Raw genomic sequence first — 20476 nt, forward strand, 5'->3', positions numbered from 1 at the left:
TTTCCTTCCTTTCCTTCCTTTCCTTCCTTTCCTTCCTTTCCTTCCTTCCTTCCTGAGAAATGCAATTTCTTATGGAGTTTAGTTTGTGTTTCTGCTTTTGTTTTTATTATAGTTGGTACGAGTGTAGTAACTGCAGTTAATTTACCTTGCGACTTGAGCAAGGAATTGTTTTTACAAAATATAATTCTTCTCGATTTGATTTCTCCAGAAAAAAGTAGGGGCTTCCCCCAAGACCTACAGAGCTCTAGGAAGGTAGACATGGATAGGAAGAGAAGAGACACGGATGGAGACTGAGTTAATGGGAAGGTCACCCGTGACAAGGTGGCAAGGTAGCCGGGGCCAGGGCACAGGTACGGAAAGCAGTAATGAAACGGCCCAATCACGAACACAACAGAGATAGTTTTGAATGTAAAAGTAGAGGTGAAAAATTCAGTTTATCAAGTGTGCATCTCCAAACCCACAATTGGATCAAAGTTTGCATTTCTACCTCTTGCTGAACTGAAAAGGAAACTGGTTACTAGCGTAGAGCAAAGCTGGTTTGCTGTATGGCATCAGGAACTGGGATGTTTTTGTTAATAAATAACTCCAGTGAGCCAAATTCTGCATAAACCAGCTTGTGCAGGTCTGGCTCTTAGTGGGTTACAGACCTCCGTTGGTTGAAGCCCTTGTTTTATTGCTGGTTTTATTTAGCAAACTCTTGGTCTTCTGATTCTGAGTCAGCATTCAAAAATTAATCTTATTGTGTTCTTTTCAGTACCAAAGCCCACTCGCAATAGGCGCTGAGAAAGAGTTGTAGAAGATGGTTTAAATGGTTTGGAAGGTGGGAAATTTATGTGTATTTGCTGGCCTATCTGGAGAAAGGTCAGGATGATTCCCTGGCTGGTGTCAGGGAAAGAAATGGTTCTTTGGCAAATAGGGGCCCTTATTTCTTAGTATTTGTACATATTAGCATTGTATGTTGGGGGAAAAAAACCCCACTATATTTTATTCAGACAACTGGAGGCATGTATTTTACCTTCATTGTTTCGAGGCACAAACCAGAAAATGTCACAAGGTGGGTTCTACCCCTTACGAATGTTTTTCTCTCCCACACATCAGCTAAAACAAGCTGAGAAGCCACAGCTCTCGTAGAGATGGAAAAAAATCAGCACTGCCTCAAATCATTCTCTTTTCCTCATTTATTCGAGCAGGGTAGGCTTTTTTCTCTCTTGCCTGATTCAATTCATATATTAATTATATTTTCCTCGCAGTGGATCATGTCACAACACTGTGAATAAAGCAGTCTTCAAAAGCAAATGCTATGTTATTCACTTGCTCCCACTTGAAAAACATGCTTTTATTCATTATGGCATCCCAGGCTGCTGTGTACCTGTGCGAAGTGCAAAGTATGTCCCACACACATTCCTCTCTTCAGCTTTCCCAGAGATCCCCCTCATCTTGTCATTTCCTAGAGTTGGGGTGAAGCACTTTTTCTTCAAAAGGAGACCTGCTCTCACAATTTTTAAAATATGCACTAAAGTTACTGACTACTCCAGAACAACAGATACCCAAAGCATTCAGAGGGATGTTAATTTTAAACTAATCTTTAATTACTTAATGAGCTCCTAGGAAATTATTCTGTCTCCAAAGGCCAAAGAACTGGGAAAAAAAAAAAAAATTGAGGTGTGTGAGGTGTGAGGCATAGAGCAATGTTATCCTTCTTTGTCTTTTTACATATACATAGAATGTTTATGAATCATATTCTCCTTTGAGAATAATTACCACTTGATTATGCTGTCTTAGCTTTAGTGACAATACTGCTGATGAAAATAGCTGGTGTTTACTGAACAGTTCGTATATGCCAGACATTTTAGTAACAACTTTACACAGACCATCTTATTTTATCCTTAAAACACACCTGTTACTTCATCCTCATTTTTCAGAGATCAGGTGGCTAACTCAGAGGATTCTAATCCAGGCTGTCTGGCTTTGGAACCAGCAGGCCTAACCATCCCTCAAGCTTCCTGTTTGAGGGATGTTACTTTAAGTTGTAATAGTCATTAAGAAATAGTGTACGCAATTAAAATACAATACGAGGCACGCTTTTGATCACAAGCTTATCTGTTGATAGAGATCCAGGTTAGGTTGGGGCTGTTAATAGAAATCTATGACCTTGAAGGATTACGTACGCGGCAGAAAGCTAAAGGTAGGTTTAAAGCACTCACAGGAGAAATGCTTTGCAATGTGGACATTTCGCCGACAAAAAATATGTTTAGTCTGCTAGAAAATAATTATGGGTCACCTTTAAAGAGTCTAAAACACACAGACGTCAGATTATATCTGTCACAAGCTGTCAGAAATGTTTTCTGTCGGGCGCCTGGGTGGCTCAGATGGTTAAGCGTCTGCCTTCGGCTCAGGTCATGATCTCAGGGTCCTGGGATCGAGTCCCGCATCGGGCTCCCTGCTTCTTGGGAGTCTGCTTCTCCCTCTGCCTTTCTCTCTCGCTCTGTCTCTCATGAATAAAAAAAAAAAAAAAAAAAAAAAAATCTTTGGGCGCCTGGGTGGCTCAGTTGGTTGGGCGACTGCCTTCGGCTCAGGTCATGATCCTGGAGTCCCGGGATCGAGTCCCACATCGGGCTCCCTGCTCGGCAGGGAGTCTGCTTCTCCCTCTGACCCTCCCCCCTCTCATGTGCTCTCTCTCATTCTCTCTCTCTCAAATAAATAAATAAAATCTTAAAAAAAAAAAGAAAGTCAAACGCTGAGTGTGGAAATATGGCACACAAAGGAATGTCTTAGACGGCTAATGGGTCCAAGGTTTCTCTCGGGGGTGAAGGGGACCGGGAACATCAGACGGCCAGTGACACTGCACGGCTCTGTGAATGTACTACACAGACACCGAGTTGTACACTTAAAATGGGTGGCTTTTACCGTATGCAACTTATATCTCAATAAAGCTGTTAAAAAAGAAAAAGGGAGAAAAGGAAAGTCTTGAAAACACAGAAACTGTAGTATAGGCAAGTGAAAATGAACTCAGAAAAGAGATGATGGCAGTTTCACATCAATAACCATGTATTCTTTTTTTTTTTAAGATTTTATTTATTTATTTGAGACAGAGAGAATGAGAGACAGAGAGCATGAGAGGGAGGAGGGTCAGAGGGAGAAGCAGACTCCCCGCCGAGCAGGGAGCCCAATGCGTGACTCGATCCCCGGACTCCAGGATCATGACCTGAGCCGAAGGCAGTCACTTAACCGACTGAGCCACCCAGGCACCCAATAACCATGTATTCTAATACCTTCCGCAGCGTATTTCAAGGCACCCTTTTAAGGAGTCAGGAAAAGGTTAAATAACATTTCCCCAAAACATTCTTTTAAGAAGCTGAACCCTCGCCCCATGCTTCCATCACCCAGTGGCTCTGATGGTCCAGAGTGGCTGCTTTTTCTACTTTACATAAGGATACTCCACAGGCTAGCAGTGATGCTGCTAACTTAAACAGGCAGAACCATGAAGCATGACAAGTCTAGAATATATAAATAGGACACTATCTCAGATTTTAAATGTCTGGCATAAACGAAAGTTCCTATATTTTATACCTCTTTTTTTTCCTTTTTCAGAACCCCTTTTTGAATAAAAGGTAGTCTGATAAAATAGTCTGATCAATCAGCAGACAGAAGGGATCTTTAACCTGAGAGATAGCTTAATTTCCAAAACTTGTCTACCCCTGTTGCTCATCTCCCAAACGACTACCAAATAGCTAATTACCCTGAAACCTCTGACTTCAGTATATTAGAAAGGAGAGGGGCAGATTGAACCTTAATTATCACACCTTATAAGATTATTACTAATTGTGACATTAAATATTGTCAGAAATTCAAAACAAATGTTCTTTCTTTTAACTCTAATCAAACTTGGTTTTCAAATTAATATAAATTTTTATATATTAACAAAAAAAATGTTTTTGGCCAGGGGAAGACTTAGCAGAGAGATAAATCTCAAGTACTTTCAACAAGCAAAGACTGAAAATACCGTCTGGGTGGACACCAGCTTAGGTAAAACAGAATTAAGTATCCACCTCTACCTGTAAACATCCTCAATCCCCACTGATAAGAGAAGCAAATTTTAGAATGCATTTAATAGCTTTAAAAGCTTAAGTGAATATCTAAGACATGGTTTTTCTATGTTTTCCCCCTCTATGACCAAATTTGACATGAATCTCAAATTTCTAATAAAGATTATAAATTAGTCATTTCATTTTCTAAAGTGTGGATGGCTTTTTTTCTTTTATCTATTTCTCACAGACTTCAGTATACAGTTCAATAAAAGATATTTACTAGTTTATTCTAACATGTTTCCGTTCTATATTATTTATCTTAGATGGCATTATGACCTAGGCTTAGTCATTCCTCATGGAATTATTGGGTATTATTAACATGTCTACACGTAGATAATGAAACTGAAGTTCAGAGAGGTCACTACAGGCCCAGAGTCCTGCAGATATTCAGACTTCTAGTGCATGGTTTTATTTATTGCACTCAATTGCATTAATATTTCATGTTCCAGAGTAGGGGCTACAGATTTTAATAATAGATTACATTTCCAAGGAGCTTATAGCGGGGGTGGGTGTGTGTGTAACATTTGTATGTTGCTGCTGTTGGTTTTGTTTTTACCCAGTATCCATTTATTCTCCCTTGATAACTGAATGCTGAGAACTTCCACTTAGGCCAACAGGTACAGAGGCTTCAGCCAACCAATGTCCCCTGGCTGTAGCAATTAGTTCTAGGAAGAACATGAGTGTTCCATTTAGAGCCAATTAGATGCAGTAAGGCTTGTTCCCAAAACTGCTGGGAAAAAGGTCTTACTTTTTCTCTGCATCTATTTTACTACTATCTGGGGGAAACCTGGGTGAGAATGGGACCAGCCCAAAAGAAGTGAGGTTAAAAAAAAAAAATATGTTCAAGGTGATACTTATTATTGTTTTTTTTTGTTTTTTTTTTTAAATACACACTGTGTAGTGTTTAAAATGGGCCAGGCATGGTCTTAAGCACTTTACAAATATAATCCATTTAGTCCTTTTAACAAACTTATGAGGTAGGTACTATTATAATCTTGACTTTATAATTGAGGAAACTGAGGCACAGATAAGCTAAGGAACTTGCCTAATGTCACACAACTAATAGATTAAGGAGTAGGGATTTGGACGCAAGTGATCTGGCTCATTTTTCTGCTCTTAGCTACTATGCTAGGGACATATGTTGAGCCCTTACATTAATGGTAAGGAAATACATATTTAACAATGGGTTCTCAAGGAAAAAAAAAGGGAAAAAAAGGAGAGAAGGAAAGGAAGGAAAAAAGAGAGAAAGAAAGAATACCCCTGATTTGTTGTATTTGCCAATTTCTCTATTTCAAATATTCTCGCTGTGGCGGATTTCAAGCTATTAACTTGACATTACCTGGTTTGCAACATTCCTAAACATTGGTTGGCCCAAGTCAGCTCCTTCAGGAAACCACTGGAGCTGACACCAGATCTCCCTTCCACAAGACTGCATGTTTGTGAATCTATGATGTTCCTTTTGGCTTAAGCCACTTTTGGTTGGGCTTTCTGTCTCTTGCAATATTAAGGAGTCCTAACTGACCTCAAGTTTCCTGGGTAATGAAATACTTTCACGGAAACCACTCTTTGTCAGATTAGACCTCCACAGTAACCTCATGAGGTGGGCAAATCCCTCGTCAGTTGCCCCATCTTAATCAGAAACTGAGAGTTGAGGGTCGATGAATTCGGTCTATGTCGCACTGACTACATAATTTTCCAGACCTGGTGCAAAATGAGAATGCCAGGCCCGGGTCCCTTGTTCCAAAATTATTAAGGATTTCAAGATGATGATAGCAAAGCATTAAGCTAAGTGCGGGGCCCTTCTGAGAATGGGGCCCTGAGTGACCACCCAGGGCCATGCGCCATGAAGGTGGCCTTGCATCTGTGTCACTTGGCTGGTAGGTGGCAGAGGCGGCCTCTGAACTCAGACCTACAAGCCCCATAGCCCTTACACTCTATCACAATGTTTCCCCGCAAAACAAAGGATCTGTACATACATAGATCTCTATGTGGGCCTCGTTACTTAAGTTATCAACGATCCTAACAACATTTTGTATTGTTGACCACTTCCAAGCAATCACACAACTGACTCACCTAAAGACTCCTACGTTGTTGCAACAGCTATATATTAGACCACGAGTATATCCAGTCTTAATTTCTTATTCACATTTTGTTTCCTTCAGGCAAAGTTAAAATAAATCTTACCACTAATTCATTGAGCGATTTATATTGTACAGTTTTTACTTCTCAGACAAAGCCAGGAAAAGAAAATAAATACTATTTCACAGATCAGATTTTTAATCTATCTGATATACTTCCCCCCCACCCATGCGATACCACACAATTGCCTTAATTTTTAAAACTTAGGTAACTCCAAATATCCTAGGGATTTTTCTTAAAACAAAAACCAACCAAACAAAAAACTACCTTCTATTTTCCACTACAAAATTTTAGAAGTACCCCAGTTACTCTCTTCCTCATGGAAAACATGGACCTAAATACAGCTGTTCAAGTGCAATTACTATTTTTCAAAGTGCCAAGCTCAGTCTAATGGGTGTTATTACTGAGATTCTCACATTCAAAAATCATTGTAACCCATGACAATATTTGGTGATATATGATAATGGAGGAATGAAATGGGGGAAAAAATCTTTTATATAAGATAAAACGTAGAAGTTGCATTATGCAGTTTTATGTAGCATCTAGGTTCTACTACTCAATTTTTGATGATTTTAAAGAAAACAGAAAACTTACCACAATGATCAGCTAGATAATGCTTCACATTGAATCTATGCAAACAACCAGCAGATAGTTTATCATGAATTACAACCTAGAAGCAGAGGCTCAATACAAACGTGGCTCTCAACATTTCTATTTACCTGTTGACTAACCCAGGCTATTTAATTTTCATTTATGTTTGAAACATTAGAAGCTGAGAAGAAAAATATTCCAGCATGGTTCCCTAGAAACATGACAAAATGCTCCAAGTAAGTAAATCAATACATTGATATGCTTTAAAGATGATTTTCTAAAGCATCTTAAAATTACAGTATTTGTTAATGAGTAATGAAAATAAATGTACCACTGAGCAGGGGGCTTTCTGCATTGGCACTGAAATTAGGGCACTTCGACCATATGTGATTTATCCATTACCCGCAGTTCATTACCTGCTCAGATCTGTTGTGGTGCTGGTATTGGTACTGAGACAAGGTATTACAAGAAGAAGCAAATTTGTCCTTCTCAAATTGTTTCTTCACTCTGGCCAAACCACCAGGCACTGTGCACATTCTGGATTCCTCCATCATCTAAGACAATTTAAGAAAAAGGAAAATTCAGCTTTATATCTGTTCAAGGTGGGATTTACAAGCTATTATTTTTTATAGTTGACAATTATTGATGGATGGTATATTAAAAAAAATGAACATAAGCAATTATTTCAGTAGGCCCTCACAGAAAACCTTAAAAAAAAAAAAAAACTCTCCATGTTGTTTTCTCATTTATCAGTGTTTGATATAAAGTCAGAAGGAACTTCAAAATATTGAGTTAATTCTCCTTATCTCAGATAGATTTGGATATCTGGAGATTAGACCTGTAGGATGCATTTCTCTAATAATACACAGACTAGTAGAAATTAGAATAACGGATTCAATTTTAACTCACAGTAAGGTTGTCATTAAAATCCCAAATGTCTACATAAGCAACACATTATTAAGAATATTAAAAACATTTGACTCATTCCAAAATGTATTTAAATCACTAAAGATGAATAAAATAAGCCTCTCTTAAGCAAAAATGTCAATATCAGTAATAATAACAACTACTTAATACTCGTGCTAAATGATTTCTATGTGCTTACATCTATCTTGTCATTTGATATTTCTCCATATTCTGTGAGATATGGGCATTTATTCTCATTTTAAAATGGGGAAATTGAGGTTTGGGTAAGTAAGGCAGTTTGTTAAGTTCTCATAGCTGGGGTGTGAGTAAGAAGCTGGTATTTGAACCCATATCTGTTTTAATGACTGCAGTCTGTCTTAATCACTAGTACTAAAGGTCAGGCAGAAAAACAACTACTCTGGGGTTGGCATAGCCCAGGACTTAGCTTAGAAGGTTTAGGGTTAGAAGGATTCTAGGCTATTGTTGGCATTTTGCAGAACAGAAAGCCTAATTCAGTAGGCATCATTTGGAGCAATTTGAAAAACACTGAGGAGCCTTGTCAGATCTTATGCCCCTGTGGGAAGTGCAGTAACTTAAGGGCTTTGGTTTTGATGATTCAACAGACTCCCCAGCCCAGCAGGCACTCAAGCCCAGATGGGATGACAACTCTCAAGCAAACAGGCCCCATGCCAACCAGCCCTCCTCCAGGAAGCTTCTAGGACTGCTTAAGACTGGGAAGAGATTCAGCAACTCTTCAAATCACAGGAGGTCTCCTGAGGTCTGGCCCAGTCCTGATATAACCCTGAAGCCTAGAGACCTGGAAGAAACTGGATGCCCATGAGCTGAAGTTCCCCTAACATGGACTGTGGACTCCGGGAATCCTGAAATCATGACCCAATATGTAGTTTCTCAAGCAGATCCTAAAAATACAGTTATAATCTTGGGGTTTCCCATAATATTGGAGAATGAATTAATAATCGGGATTATGTGGATTACTAGCAAATTCATGTGGTTGCTTTATCAGATTCATAACCGTTCCCCAATTCCATGCACTGTCTGATATCTAAGAATATGTATATTTGCTGCATGGGAAGAAGGGGTAAGAATGTATACTTATATGTTTTAGATATATATATTCTACCAAATTCCGCAGCAAACTTCAAATGTAAATCCTGGTCAGTTACTGCCGTTTGATACATGTTAAAGTCATGAGAAAGTGTGGCATCTATTTTGAAATTTAAGGTAAAAAAGGGAAAGGCTGAAATAAGGCCACAATATTTCTTATACCCCTCCCTGACGTTTAATGTACATAAGTGTGGCCTTCCTTGGATTGATCAAACATAGATAATATATGAGTATTAAATTATGGAAATTAAGGCAATTATTGTTAAGAAGAAGCCTACTCTTTCCAACAACTATAAACAATGTCCAAATCATGCGCAAATTAATCTAGTAAGCCTCAATAATTATGCTAATGACTGAATACTTTCCTAGTAAGTGCATTTTCACAAAAATATCGTTTCCTATACTGAACATGTTGCCTCTCATCTACCAAATGTTATAAAAAAACCAAATATACCCATTCCTTTCCTTCAGCATTGCGCTTTGGAATCAGACCATATTACATGTGTAAAAATACATACAGTTAATGAATCTTGTCAGTAGTCCTACTGTTACTGCTGCTCACCCACCTAAGTGAGGAAGTCCTTTGAATTGTAGTTTAGTGGTGGTGATATGGTTTCTTTCTTCAGCTCAGCTTGTAAATGAAGGTTTATATATATGGTATTGCTCAAGGAGCAGTCTGTGGGCATGAGCTGGAGTGATGTTTCCTTGCTCCGATGGAGACCATGCCTGGGACTTTGCCTTGTTTAACCCCGTATGCTATGAGGTCAACTAATCTGTGCTATTGTAAATGACCACCTAACAGGCTGCTTTGTGTTAAACATTTTTATGTTTAACCTTATTCATTGTTCCTTATTCTTGGACTCAGAAGTAAGATTTGGAATCTAACGGGTATGCCCATAATAATTAAGTCATTTTATTAACAAGTTAACATAGAACCTACTTAATATTGAGTTGTTTTAATAATAAGGTAATTTAACTACCTAACACTTAGCCAGGTTAATATATTACACAATTATCTATTTTCTTTATGAAGAACTGTCCTTGGGTCCTTGCACATAGTAGAAATAACATAATTTGGGGAGTTGGACAAATACTGATTCTAATCCCAGTTCTGACACTTAAAACCTTGGAATAGAGTTCAAGTTTTATTTCTTATAAACTGGGAATAACAATATATTTTCCCTATATTTCTTGCATTAAAAAAGATAAAGGAAATAAAATTGCACAGCACAGAATCTGGCATTTTAATTCATTGCTTAACAAATGTTACCTCCCCCTTCTCTTCTAGGACTCTCCTGCAGACCACCGCCTTTCCACGGCCATGACTTTTATTTAGGTTCAATCAAATGCCATCCGGCTGAGGCCAGGACCAGGCGAAACTGATCTCAATGTGACTGAAATATAATGGATTCGGTTTGGGGCCGAATCAGAGACCTCCAGATTTTGCACATAAAATACTTGGGTTCTTTGTGTAGACAGAAAGGTTGCTAAAGGCAGTTTCCATGATTTTGTAAGTGAACAGACATTTGATGCATCTGACCAGATAAGGCAGTAAGGCAGTTATTTTGTTTTTTTTTAGCTATTTACCAGGATTTATCTGAGATAATATTTGTGCTCTTTCTCCCCCTTCCCCCCCGCCCCCGCACAATATTAACTTAGGGCCAAACTAAATAATAGGGCATTTGTTGGGCCACAGATTCTTTCTTATATGAGAGGCAGCTGAATTCAGTTAAAAGAGCACAGGAATCCAGAGACCAGGAATTTAGTCACTGGTTTGTCACTAATGCATGATCTCCTATAAATCACTTCCCCTCAGTTTGTTTTGCCTGTAAATGGGCAGAGAAGAGAAGGATTATTAAATTCTTTATGTGTAGGCTACCTTCATAATAGCATTAACGTTGTTTTGTTTTTGTATTAAATAATGGGATAATTAAGTTTTCTTAGTGCTTAAATATTCTCTTTTTAGCATATTATACATACCAATTTGTCTTATTGTGTATTCTCCTAGTGTCTGTAAAGATAAAAGTCTTCCTAAATTAAAAAAAAAAACTGTTTACTAAATAACCCGTCTCTCACTCAATGCTTTCAAAATCCGTTTGTTTCCCCAAGAATCTTTTTTCCAATTTCGAACACTAATTTGTAGTGAAGTTCCTTAATGATCCAGCAGGGGGTGCTATCTAAGAAGACTGGCAGGAGGCCCTGGAGTGATACTATTTATTTTGGAAGAGCTCGAGCTGCTTCTGTGATTTCTGTACATTCATTCAAAATCCATGCTGCATCTAAAATGGATTTTAATGACTATGTAAAAACTTAAATGTCATTTGGAATTACAATATTGTTAATGAGTTTGGCACAGTCAGCCTTGTCTCTAAATAATTTGTAAAGAAGAATGTTAAGAGTTAGCTATTTTAGAACACCACCCTTCTTGGCTATTCTTTCTCTTTCTCTTTTGGTTAAATGAACAACTTTGCTAATTTGGAGATTATAATTATAAAAGAGTATCCTTATATTCCATTAAACTATAAAGCTGCTACTAATAAAATGACTCATCAAACCCTGTGGATTGAAGGCCACAGATGATGGAACCCAACAAATTCTTTTGAATATGACTTTATTATGCTTTGGCTCCAAAAATTGGTGGTCCTACTGAATCCTGCTGTTTCCTATAATCATAATTGGTTTAGCAGAGTGCCTACATTGCTAATCTCCCTCATTTCTATGTTGATTAAGCTACTCCTAATGGATTTAGAGCGTACAGAGAAATGAGAAAAGCAAAAAAAAAAAAGATACTTCCAGTGAATTTAAATGAACTAGACATGAGACCGAGGAGGGCGGCATGCAGACCCACATTATTAAAATCTGAAATTAATTCCCAACCTTCCTGAGGAGAATAGCCATAGGTTAAATGATAATGATGGCAATAACAACACATTTATACCCTGCCTTATGGCTTCCACGTAAATTACCTCTTTGACTTCTCTCTAAGATCCTCTGTGGTGGATGGCTACTCCCATTTTACAGTTAAGGAAACTGAAGCTCAGAGCGGGGTTAAGATAGTAGCCCAAATTCACACAGCAAGTAACCTCTGACTTTGATTCACACTATGTCTGTGCTTTCTCCACTTTATCCCACTGCCCAGTGGTATTCCTGTATCGTGATGGAAGGAGGGTATGTGAAGGGCAGACCAAAAGCCCACTGCCCCGTGCAGAACCACCGGGGGCAGCTTACATTGGCGGAGAAGCTGCGGCAGTCACCCCTGGAGACAGCTGCCTGGTACCTCTCCATCCGCTCCTTCAAGGACACCACTTCCTGGAGGTCTGACACGCCCTCGCTCTGGGCACCACCGTTTTCTGCAAATCCACTCGCAGGCTTATCAGGGCCAACAGTCACTGAAAACAAACGTAGCATGCTCAGATACGTGTTTCGGGCTTTGAAGAGCAAATAGCATCACCTTATGAACAGTAAAGGCATTTTAAATATCTGCTCTCATAAAACAGACTGCAACATTTCACAGTACTGTGTTTTCAATGTCCCACAGTCACCCTCTTCTCTTCAAGCTTTCAAGCAAAGCTACAAAATGCCCATACAGGAGCATATGCTTATGCGCATGTCAAACAAAAACATTGTCTCCACTCCTACTCCTGTGATTATTCTGATGAAAAATAGTTATTAAGAGCTTCATAATGTTAATAATGAATATTCCTGAGGCACCGTCTGTTGAATTTAGGCTAAATGCTGTAAGAGCATGATCTCATTTACTTCTCTAACAACCTCATGAGGTAGGTGCTATTCTTTTCTGAAATTTATAGATAAGAACATAGAGTCACAGTGGTTAGAAAACTTTCCCATGATCACACAATTAATTAGAGGCAGATTTGATGGGTGGACTAAAACTTTAGCAAGTCTAAAAATTGCTCTTTGCTTCTCTCTCCACCCCTTAACACTCGAGGAGAGAGATCTAGCTAAAATAAGCCATTGCCATGAGAATTAGACTGTGGGTTTATTTCTTTTATTCACAGAGACATGTGTTACATGAGAGAGAAATAATAGCACCGTTAGAAAAAGCTTTGTCAGTCACCCATTTCAGATGGTCTGTTATTTTCCCATTTAAGCCATCTACCTGACAAAAATACAGGGTAACAGGAATTACATGCTTGGAAACAGAGCAAAAGACTGATTGCATGATCACAGAATAACAGTTGTTAGAAACAGAAGGTCTTAAAGATCATACAGTCTAACCTAATCTAACCAGCTCCTTTTAGGCATATGGAAACCTGTCTAAATGTTTCCTTATATGAAAGGAAGACAGGGACTCTTCAGGGCTCTTCAGTTATATATGCCAAAGCTGGTCTCAAAACTAGATTTTCTTCTCTAATCTAGTATTCTTTGCTGTTATCACTCTGCTTGATGGTTTACTATTCACTCTTAAAGAACTCTAATTCCAGAATCATGTGCAAGGGCTCTTTCTGGGACCAATCGGGGTATGGTACCTATCTACATACAGATACAGCCATACATGTATGCCTGCATGCATGTATCATGTATATTCATTACTCATTCATGCACCCCCTGCCTCTCACCTTAGGACTGGTAGTTTCTGGAACTCATAGAGTAGGGCTGGCTCTTCGGGGTACTTTGTTATTTGGACCGGTCTGATTTAATCACTGTACACTGTATACCAAGACCCAAACAATCCCAGGTGACAGATAACCAAGCTGTTTCTTCCCCTTCCTGTTCTTCCTACCTCCTCCGCCAGCTCCCACATCGAGCCATCTTACAGAATTGTTTTCTTTTTCTTTTCTTTTTTTTTAAATTAATTTATTTATTTGACAGATAGATAGCACAAGTAGGCAGAGTGGCAGGCAGAGGGAGAGGGAGAAGCAGGCTCTCCACTGAGCAGGGAGCCCGATGCGGGGCTCGATCCCAGGACCCCGGGATCATGACCTGAGCCGAAGGCAGCCACTTAACCGACTGAGCCACCCAGGCGCCCCTTGTTTGCTTTTTCTATTTTTAGTTTCTTTTAAGGTTTATGTACACAACCGAAGATGAGCACAACTTCTGTGATCCAGAAAAAATTAAAAATCCTTTGTTTTGGTTCCATGAGTATCTGGTTTTCCATAGGGACTTCGTATTCAAATAAACATTTTCACATATTTCAATTAAAATTGTAAATATATTTTACTTACCATAAATACAAAGTATACAGGGATATGAAGTTGTGATATATGCACGCGATGATTGTACAACGCTGATGTGTATATAACAAATGTCAGTTATTTGTGAAATTCGCCTGTCATTCAAAACCTCATATCCATACAAAAGTACATCCCTCCAGTTGATTCTGATAAAAACACATTCTCACATGCTACTGAAAGTTTTTCACATGATAAAGAAAATATATCTCTATTTTCCCCCATGGATAACCTATCTACACAGATGAATTCAGTTTATATTAACTATACTACTACTTTCTTGTGAATGATCACTATATAGATTTTACTGAACATGACTCCCTAAAGTTTTTCCACATTAAAATAAAAATTTCATTTTGTGCATTCTGTTCATAAAAGATGTCATTCTTTTACTTATCTTAACAGAAAGTCAGCAGTTTATTTTTGCTAAAATTTACAGATGGCATTTACTTTTCAAATATTTGACTTTTATCATTTTCATCCTACTGGCAAATGCCCAAGATTAATGGTCAGGAAATCAGTGGCCTGATTATTAAGAGATTTGGATTCCATTGCCTTGTGGACTTTCATTTTGATCACAGAAAAGACACTACATTTTAATTCCTCTCTCTTTCCCATCAGTAACTTTGCCTACACAGGTAGTCATAGAGTAGAAAACTACCTTGAGTTAATAAGCTGTGTCCATATTGTTTCTTAACCTTCTAAGTCAACATCTATCCTTTCTTCACCTCATAAACAAGTGATGTTTCCTGCCCAGTATACTCTAAGGCAGTGTATCTATCTGCTCCTATCTTGATGCTGACGACACCTGATATAACTTTTTAAGGTTGATAAGACAGCCCCCCCTTTTAAGATTTATTTATTTATTTTAGAGAGAGAGAGAGAGTTGGAGGTGGGTAGAGGCAGAGGCAGAGGGAGAAGGAGAGAGAGAATCTCAAGCAGACTTTGTGCTGAGCACAGAACCCTGCGTGGGGCTCGATCTCATGACCCCGAGATCATGACTTGAACTGAAACCAAGAGTCAGTTGCTCTACCGACTGAGCCATAGACAGCCCCTTTCTTAGGGATAGGTGAGGAAGAAGACAGGGACATTGGTCCCCTGACCTCCTACTGTGCCATTTCAGAAGGCTTGAATGTAATTGGCTTGAATGTAACTGAGGTTGGAGAACAGTATGAAATGAGTTTAGGGAAACTTTAAAGAGAGAGGTGACACACAAGAACAAGTAAAGATGCCCTTGTCATAAAATACCTATGGAGGGGCACCTGGGTGGCTCAGATGGTTGAGTGTCTGCCTTCAGCTCAGGTCATGATCCCAGGGTCCTGGGATCGAGCCCCACATCAGGCTCCTGGCTCGGCGGGGAGCCTGCTTTTCCCTCTCCCTCTGTTTCTCTCCCTGCTCATTCTCTGTGTGTGTGTGTCTCAAATGAATAAATAAAATCTTAAAAAAAAAAAGAAAATAAATAAAATACCTCTGGAAAAATAAGGGGAAATTTGCATACATTTAAGTATGGAAATCATACTGTGAAAGACCATGCCATAAGGCTAAAGTGGTCTGTGAAAAAGGAAGGGAAAACGAACTTTTCAAATGACCATTTCTATTAGAAAGCATTATAAATATTAATATCACAAAATCATTGTACTAGAAGTAACTTGTCTCTGGGGCTTAGTGGCAATTCGTTGTGCAGATGACTAAACGAAAATCCAAAGAAGTTCAGTGAATTCTCCCAAATCTCCAGAGTTAATGGCATAGCTGGACATAGAATCCATTGCAGCCTAAATATCAACTGTTTTCTTTTGTTTGCTGATGAGAAAATAATTGCTAATCCACCCAAAATAGTCCTTCTTTGTAGAACAGAATAAATCCTATAAAGCAGAAAAAACATAGAAGGAAGCACTTTGAAAGAAAATAAAACACTAAAAAATACAAGCTGTTATCATGAAAATGATTATATGCCAAGGATAAGAATGTCTTTTATAAGAAGAGTTCTGAGGTTCTTAGGGAAAAGATTTATATTATTATTTTTTATAATATACTACACATAGATCTAACTTATGTCCACTTATGTATACTTACGTATATATACAGATGTATACAGATACATACATATGTAAGTATACACTTACGTCCACTTCTTATTTTCTTAAATCATGAGAGATGTGTGACTACAAATCTATTTTCTTGAGCTTGAAACATGTACTTTTCTTCTGCAGTTTTTAAAAACAAGGTAACTAAATCAATCAACCAATAAAATTTGCCCAGTTACAAAACTCATTATACCTTCCTGAATTTTACTTTTTATGGAGAGTCCATGTTTAAAGCATTTTTTAAAAAGCAAAGTAGTACAATATAAGATAAACTGCTCTTCCTTCCCAGACCAATTATTCACATGCCTGTAGTCAGTCACAGAAGGATTGCATAGTCACCTTTCTGTGTTTCTATGGAGTAAAATAATAGCTTTAAGAAGTCAGATATAGAAAACAATGAGGAATAGTCAATGTAATTAATGCACTCTGGGATTTTCTTCTCATTTCACCACTTCTATTATCAGTGAAAGAATTCTTAGAAATATGCACAGATTAGTATTAACAGGTATTTCAAAAGGGTTCATTATTATGAACCATTCTTCTAACCAGCTGTTCAGGAAATTTTAAGTTTGGAATTCAGTGGTTTATAAAAGGGTATGTTCTTACAACATTAACAAATAGCAGGTCTCTCTTCATTTCCCATTAAACAAATAATTGTCTAGAACTCTGAAGTAATAAATTATATATATGATCCTAAGATCTTCATAGTGTAAGAATTTGGAAATAAAGGTCAATGGTTTGATACAATAGTGCTGGGATCACTGCGTTGCTCGAAAATATGGTCAAAGTCAGAAAAATGTCTTTTCAGAAAACACCCAGTGTGGAACAGATCACAAAGCCAAGTGCTCTGTCATGATTTTATTTCTAAAGCAAGATTCCACCTCAGCACATTTTCTAAATGTAAATATTTCTTACTTCCAAAATATGGCAGACATATTTCTAAACTGTAGTTGAACTTGATATAAAGTTTTATGGAAAGGATGACCATACAACAATACTATAATGGATGTAATTGGATGAAAGGTAGATATTAAACACCAGGGCTATCAAAACTGGCTTACACAAATATTGTTTAAATTTTTGTGAGTCACCTTATTTCTTATCTCTTTTGCCCACCCAATATGGATTATGTGGAAGTCTGTAGAATAAAGTAAGCTCCTTTGACCTCTGCATCTCATTGACAGACCACTTGCTAGTGTTACAAAGCTGTTATTAGCTGTGTCTGATTTACAGCAGACACCTAGCTGAAGTAAAATCAGAAGAAAAGAAAGCTGTCAGAGATGAGAAAAGAACTAGGGGTATTAAAGTTTTTAGAAGAGTTAAAATACACACTGGGGGCAGTAAATAGAATAATACATGCTGTGGAAAAGAAAATCACTAACATTAACAGCAATGTGAAAGGAGATGACAGAGAACAGAGAGAACAGAGAGCAAAATCCAAACTGTAAAATGATGAGTCAGAACAAATAAGACAAATTTGAAGAAAAATTGCTAAAAATAAAATTTGGGCATAGACTTAAAATATTTACCATAATCCAGAAATAAAATTAAGTTTGAAACACCAATATAACAGTAAATCCTTGTAAAATATTGCAAGTTTTACAAGGAGAGAGAAAAATTCTACAATTATCTAAAATTATGAAGAGTTTCTGTGATGAAGAAACCAAACTCAGATATCCTTAGATGTCCTCTTTATCACACTGAATACTAAAAGGAATTAGAAAATTGGTTACTGAAATTTTAGTTTTGTGAGCTAGAGTCTGTATGAATCCAGGCTGGTACTCGAGTGAGACATCAACACAAACTCAAAGACAGTCTGTATAACAAAAGTCACTCCAAAAGAAAACAAAGGGCCTTAACATATAATACCTAAACAAGAAGGTAGAAATAAGATCAGATGTAATAGTCATAAAATAAACACAGGTCAAAAATCAACCTAAAACAAAACACAAAACTTAAAAAGAAAATATTGGGTAAAAATGTAACAGGCAAATATAAAATGAAGAAAAGTCATTGTGGCTATATTCTTTTCATGCAAAATAACATTACAGAGAAAGTACCCTAAATGAGATAGCAGGGCCATCAGTAGTTGGAAGACACTAATCCCACTATGAAGCTGTAACACTGTAGGCCTCTGGGTGCGGACTAGCCTAGTACAGAAACATACAAACACCATCAATAACAAGAAAAAGGAGAACTCCATGGGAATCTAATTACTGTGGGTGACATTCACATATCTCCCTCCATCTTTGCCATTTGAAATTTCTTCCTTTTTTAAAAAAAATCTTATTTATTTATTTGAGAGAGACAGAGATAGTGAGAGAGAGCACAAGGGGGAAGGAGGGAGAAAAGCAGACTCCCCGCTGAGCAGGGAGCCCGATGCGGGGCTCGATCCCAGAACCCTGGGATCATGACCTGAGCCGAAGGCAGACTCTTAACCGACTGAGCTACCCAGGTGCCCCACCATATGAAATTTCAAAAGGAAATGATTCACACTATATAATTAATAAGCCTTCTTTTAATATATTTATTATCATTAAACAACTATTGGTTATCTATAGTAAGCACATGATGCATTCACTATGCTCCCCAGCTTTCAGACTAGTTGGAAAGAAAAACAGGCATTTACAACCCAAGAGTTAATGGGTTTGCCCCTGGTGAGTTGAGAGCCTCCCGGGGAGGACATAATCTACTCAGGTGTGTCAACGAGCAGGTGTCAGGGAAAGCATCCTGAGAAGTAGGACATCTGCACTGAAACAGGAAGGAGTTGGCCACATGAGTATGTGGAAGAGCAACGGGGTGAGACAGCAGCATTATCAACAAGTCATGTTGGGGAAACTGGCTAATGCTTTTGTGGAAAACATCCAACAGTTCCTCACCTCACAGCACGTTACAGGGCATTAGATGGAGTGAAGAACTAAATGCTTCTTAAAATGATGAAAAATCTTCAGAGAAGTAGAAAATGATTTCAATTAGATTTTCTAAGCATAAAAAAAGTGTAAAGTCAAAAATCTTTTAAACAAAAATAATTATAAGACAAGAGGAAAACTGGAGGGGGCAGTTATAATAAATAGGCTAAAAGCATTACTTATTTAGTAAAGACCACGAACACGTCAGAAATAAAACTGCAAACATTACTGAACAACAGATAAAGGACTCGAAAGAATGACTCAAGTAAAAAAACAATAGCAAATATATATGAAGTGTTTTCTATGTGTCAGACATTAATCCATGGAGTGCTCTCAACCACCCTATGAGGTAGAGACTATTTTTATTTTTTTATCTCCATTTCACAGATAAAGAAACAGAGACACAGAAAGGTTACAGTACTTGCTCAAGGACAGGTGGCTGGTGAGCGTGAGACCTGGAAGGGAAAACCACACAGTCTGGCTCCACGGTCTGTGACAGCCCAGGTCTGCGCTACTTCTCAAGGAATACACGGGTCCAAAAACCAAAGCCAAACCCAAATAATCACCTTCCCAGTAAATCGATAAAGGAGACTTCAAACGACAAAGAGATGCCTTTTTCTGTGGCGAACTGCCTCTTATTGCATGTACAATAAGAACATATAAAAAATAGTGCTAGAGAGCTAACCCAGTGTATAATTGTGACTCAAAAGAAACTCTAAGGTTTAACAGTAACTTGAACTCTAGAGCAAATAAATGAGAATTTAATGATTTTTTTCCTTTGAACTGTTCTCAAGTTAATCGGAGAAATCTTTATTCAGTCCAAACTAAGAGCCGGACAGAACGCTCGCATGCCCCTCAGGCCCACAAAGCTGATGCGAACCCAGAGAACAGCTTCAAGCAGGCGAACACACTTCCAGTGCCACATCAATAGCCTTGCGATTGTATTTTGGATGCATTATAAAGAAATCAACTGCTTAGTACTTGGAAAATTGATGTAGAACTAAAATTGGGAGAGTGATGAACTAAATTCCATCAAATCTAAATATATGATCTATAACCCAGTTTGGATTTGTGAACGGGATATCATACTGATGGACATAGCATTGGCTCACAGCCATTAGCATGAATAAGTTTTCTATAATTCTTAATATTTGCATATCCTTCAGCTAATAATGAAATTCATCTCTCTTAATCATTCAGAATGCGGCCACCAAGTCAAATTAAAGATTTATTTTATTTTATTTTTTAAGATTTTTTGTTTATTCATTTGAGACACAGAGATACAGAGAGAGAGGGGGGGAGAGCATGAGCAGGGGGAGAGACAGAGGGAGAGGGAAAAGCAGACTCCCCACGGAGCAGGGAGCCTGGTGAGAGGCTCGATCCCAGGACCCTGGAATCATGACCTGAGCTGAAGGCAGACACTTAACCATCTGAGCCACCCA

The 20476-nt window shown here is 38.1% G+C and overlaps 1 protein-coding gene across 2 annotated transcripts in view; it reads right to left on the minus strand.

Annotated features, from left to right (window-relative positions):
* Positions 1-20476, minus strand: part of XIRP2 (xin actin binding repeat containing 2) — a 74857-nt gene that overhangs the window by 37241 nt on the left and 17140 nt on the right. The window contains exons 1-2 of one of the 2 annotated variants that reach the window (XM_035007844.1): positions 12078-12234; positions 7235-7372 (exon numbers count right to left, since the gene is read on the minus strand). In XM_035007844.1, coding sequence (XP_034863735.1) covers positions 7235-7372; positions 12078-12134 — 195 coding nt within the window. In that variant the 5' untranslated portion in view covers positions 12135-12234. Of the gene's footprint in view, positions 1-7234; positions 7373-12077; positions 12239-20476 lie in introns of those variants that run through there. The other variant, XM_035007843.1, reaches the window with a different exon arrangement.

This window comes from Mirounga leonina, unplaced genomic scaffold (assembly GCF_011800145.1).
Source record: "Mirounga leonina isolate KUSES-001 unplaced genomic scaffold, KU_Mleo_1.0 Mir_151, whole genome shotgun sequence".
In the NCBI taxonomy this organism is placed as follows: domain Eukaryota; kingdom Metazoa; phylum Chordata; class Mammalia; order Carnivora; family Phocidae; genus Mirounga; species Mirounga leonina.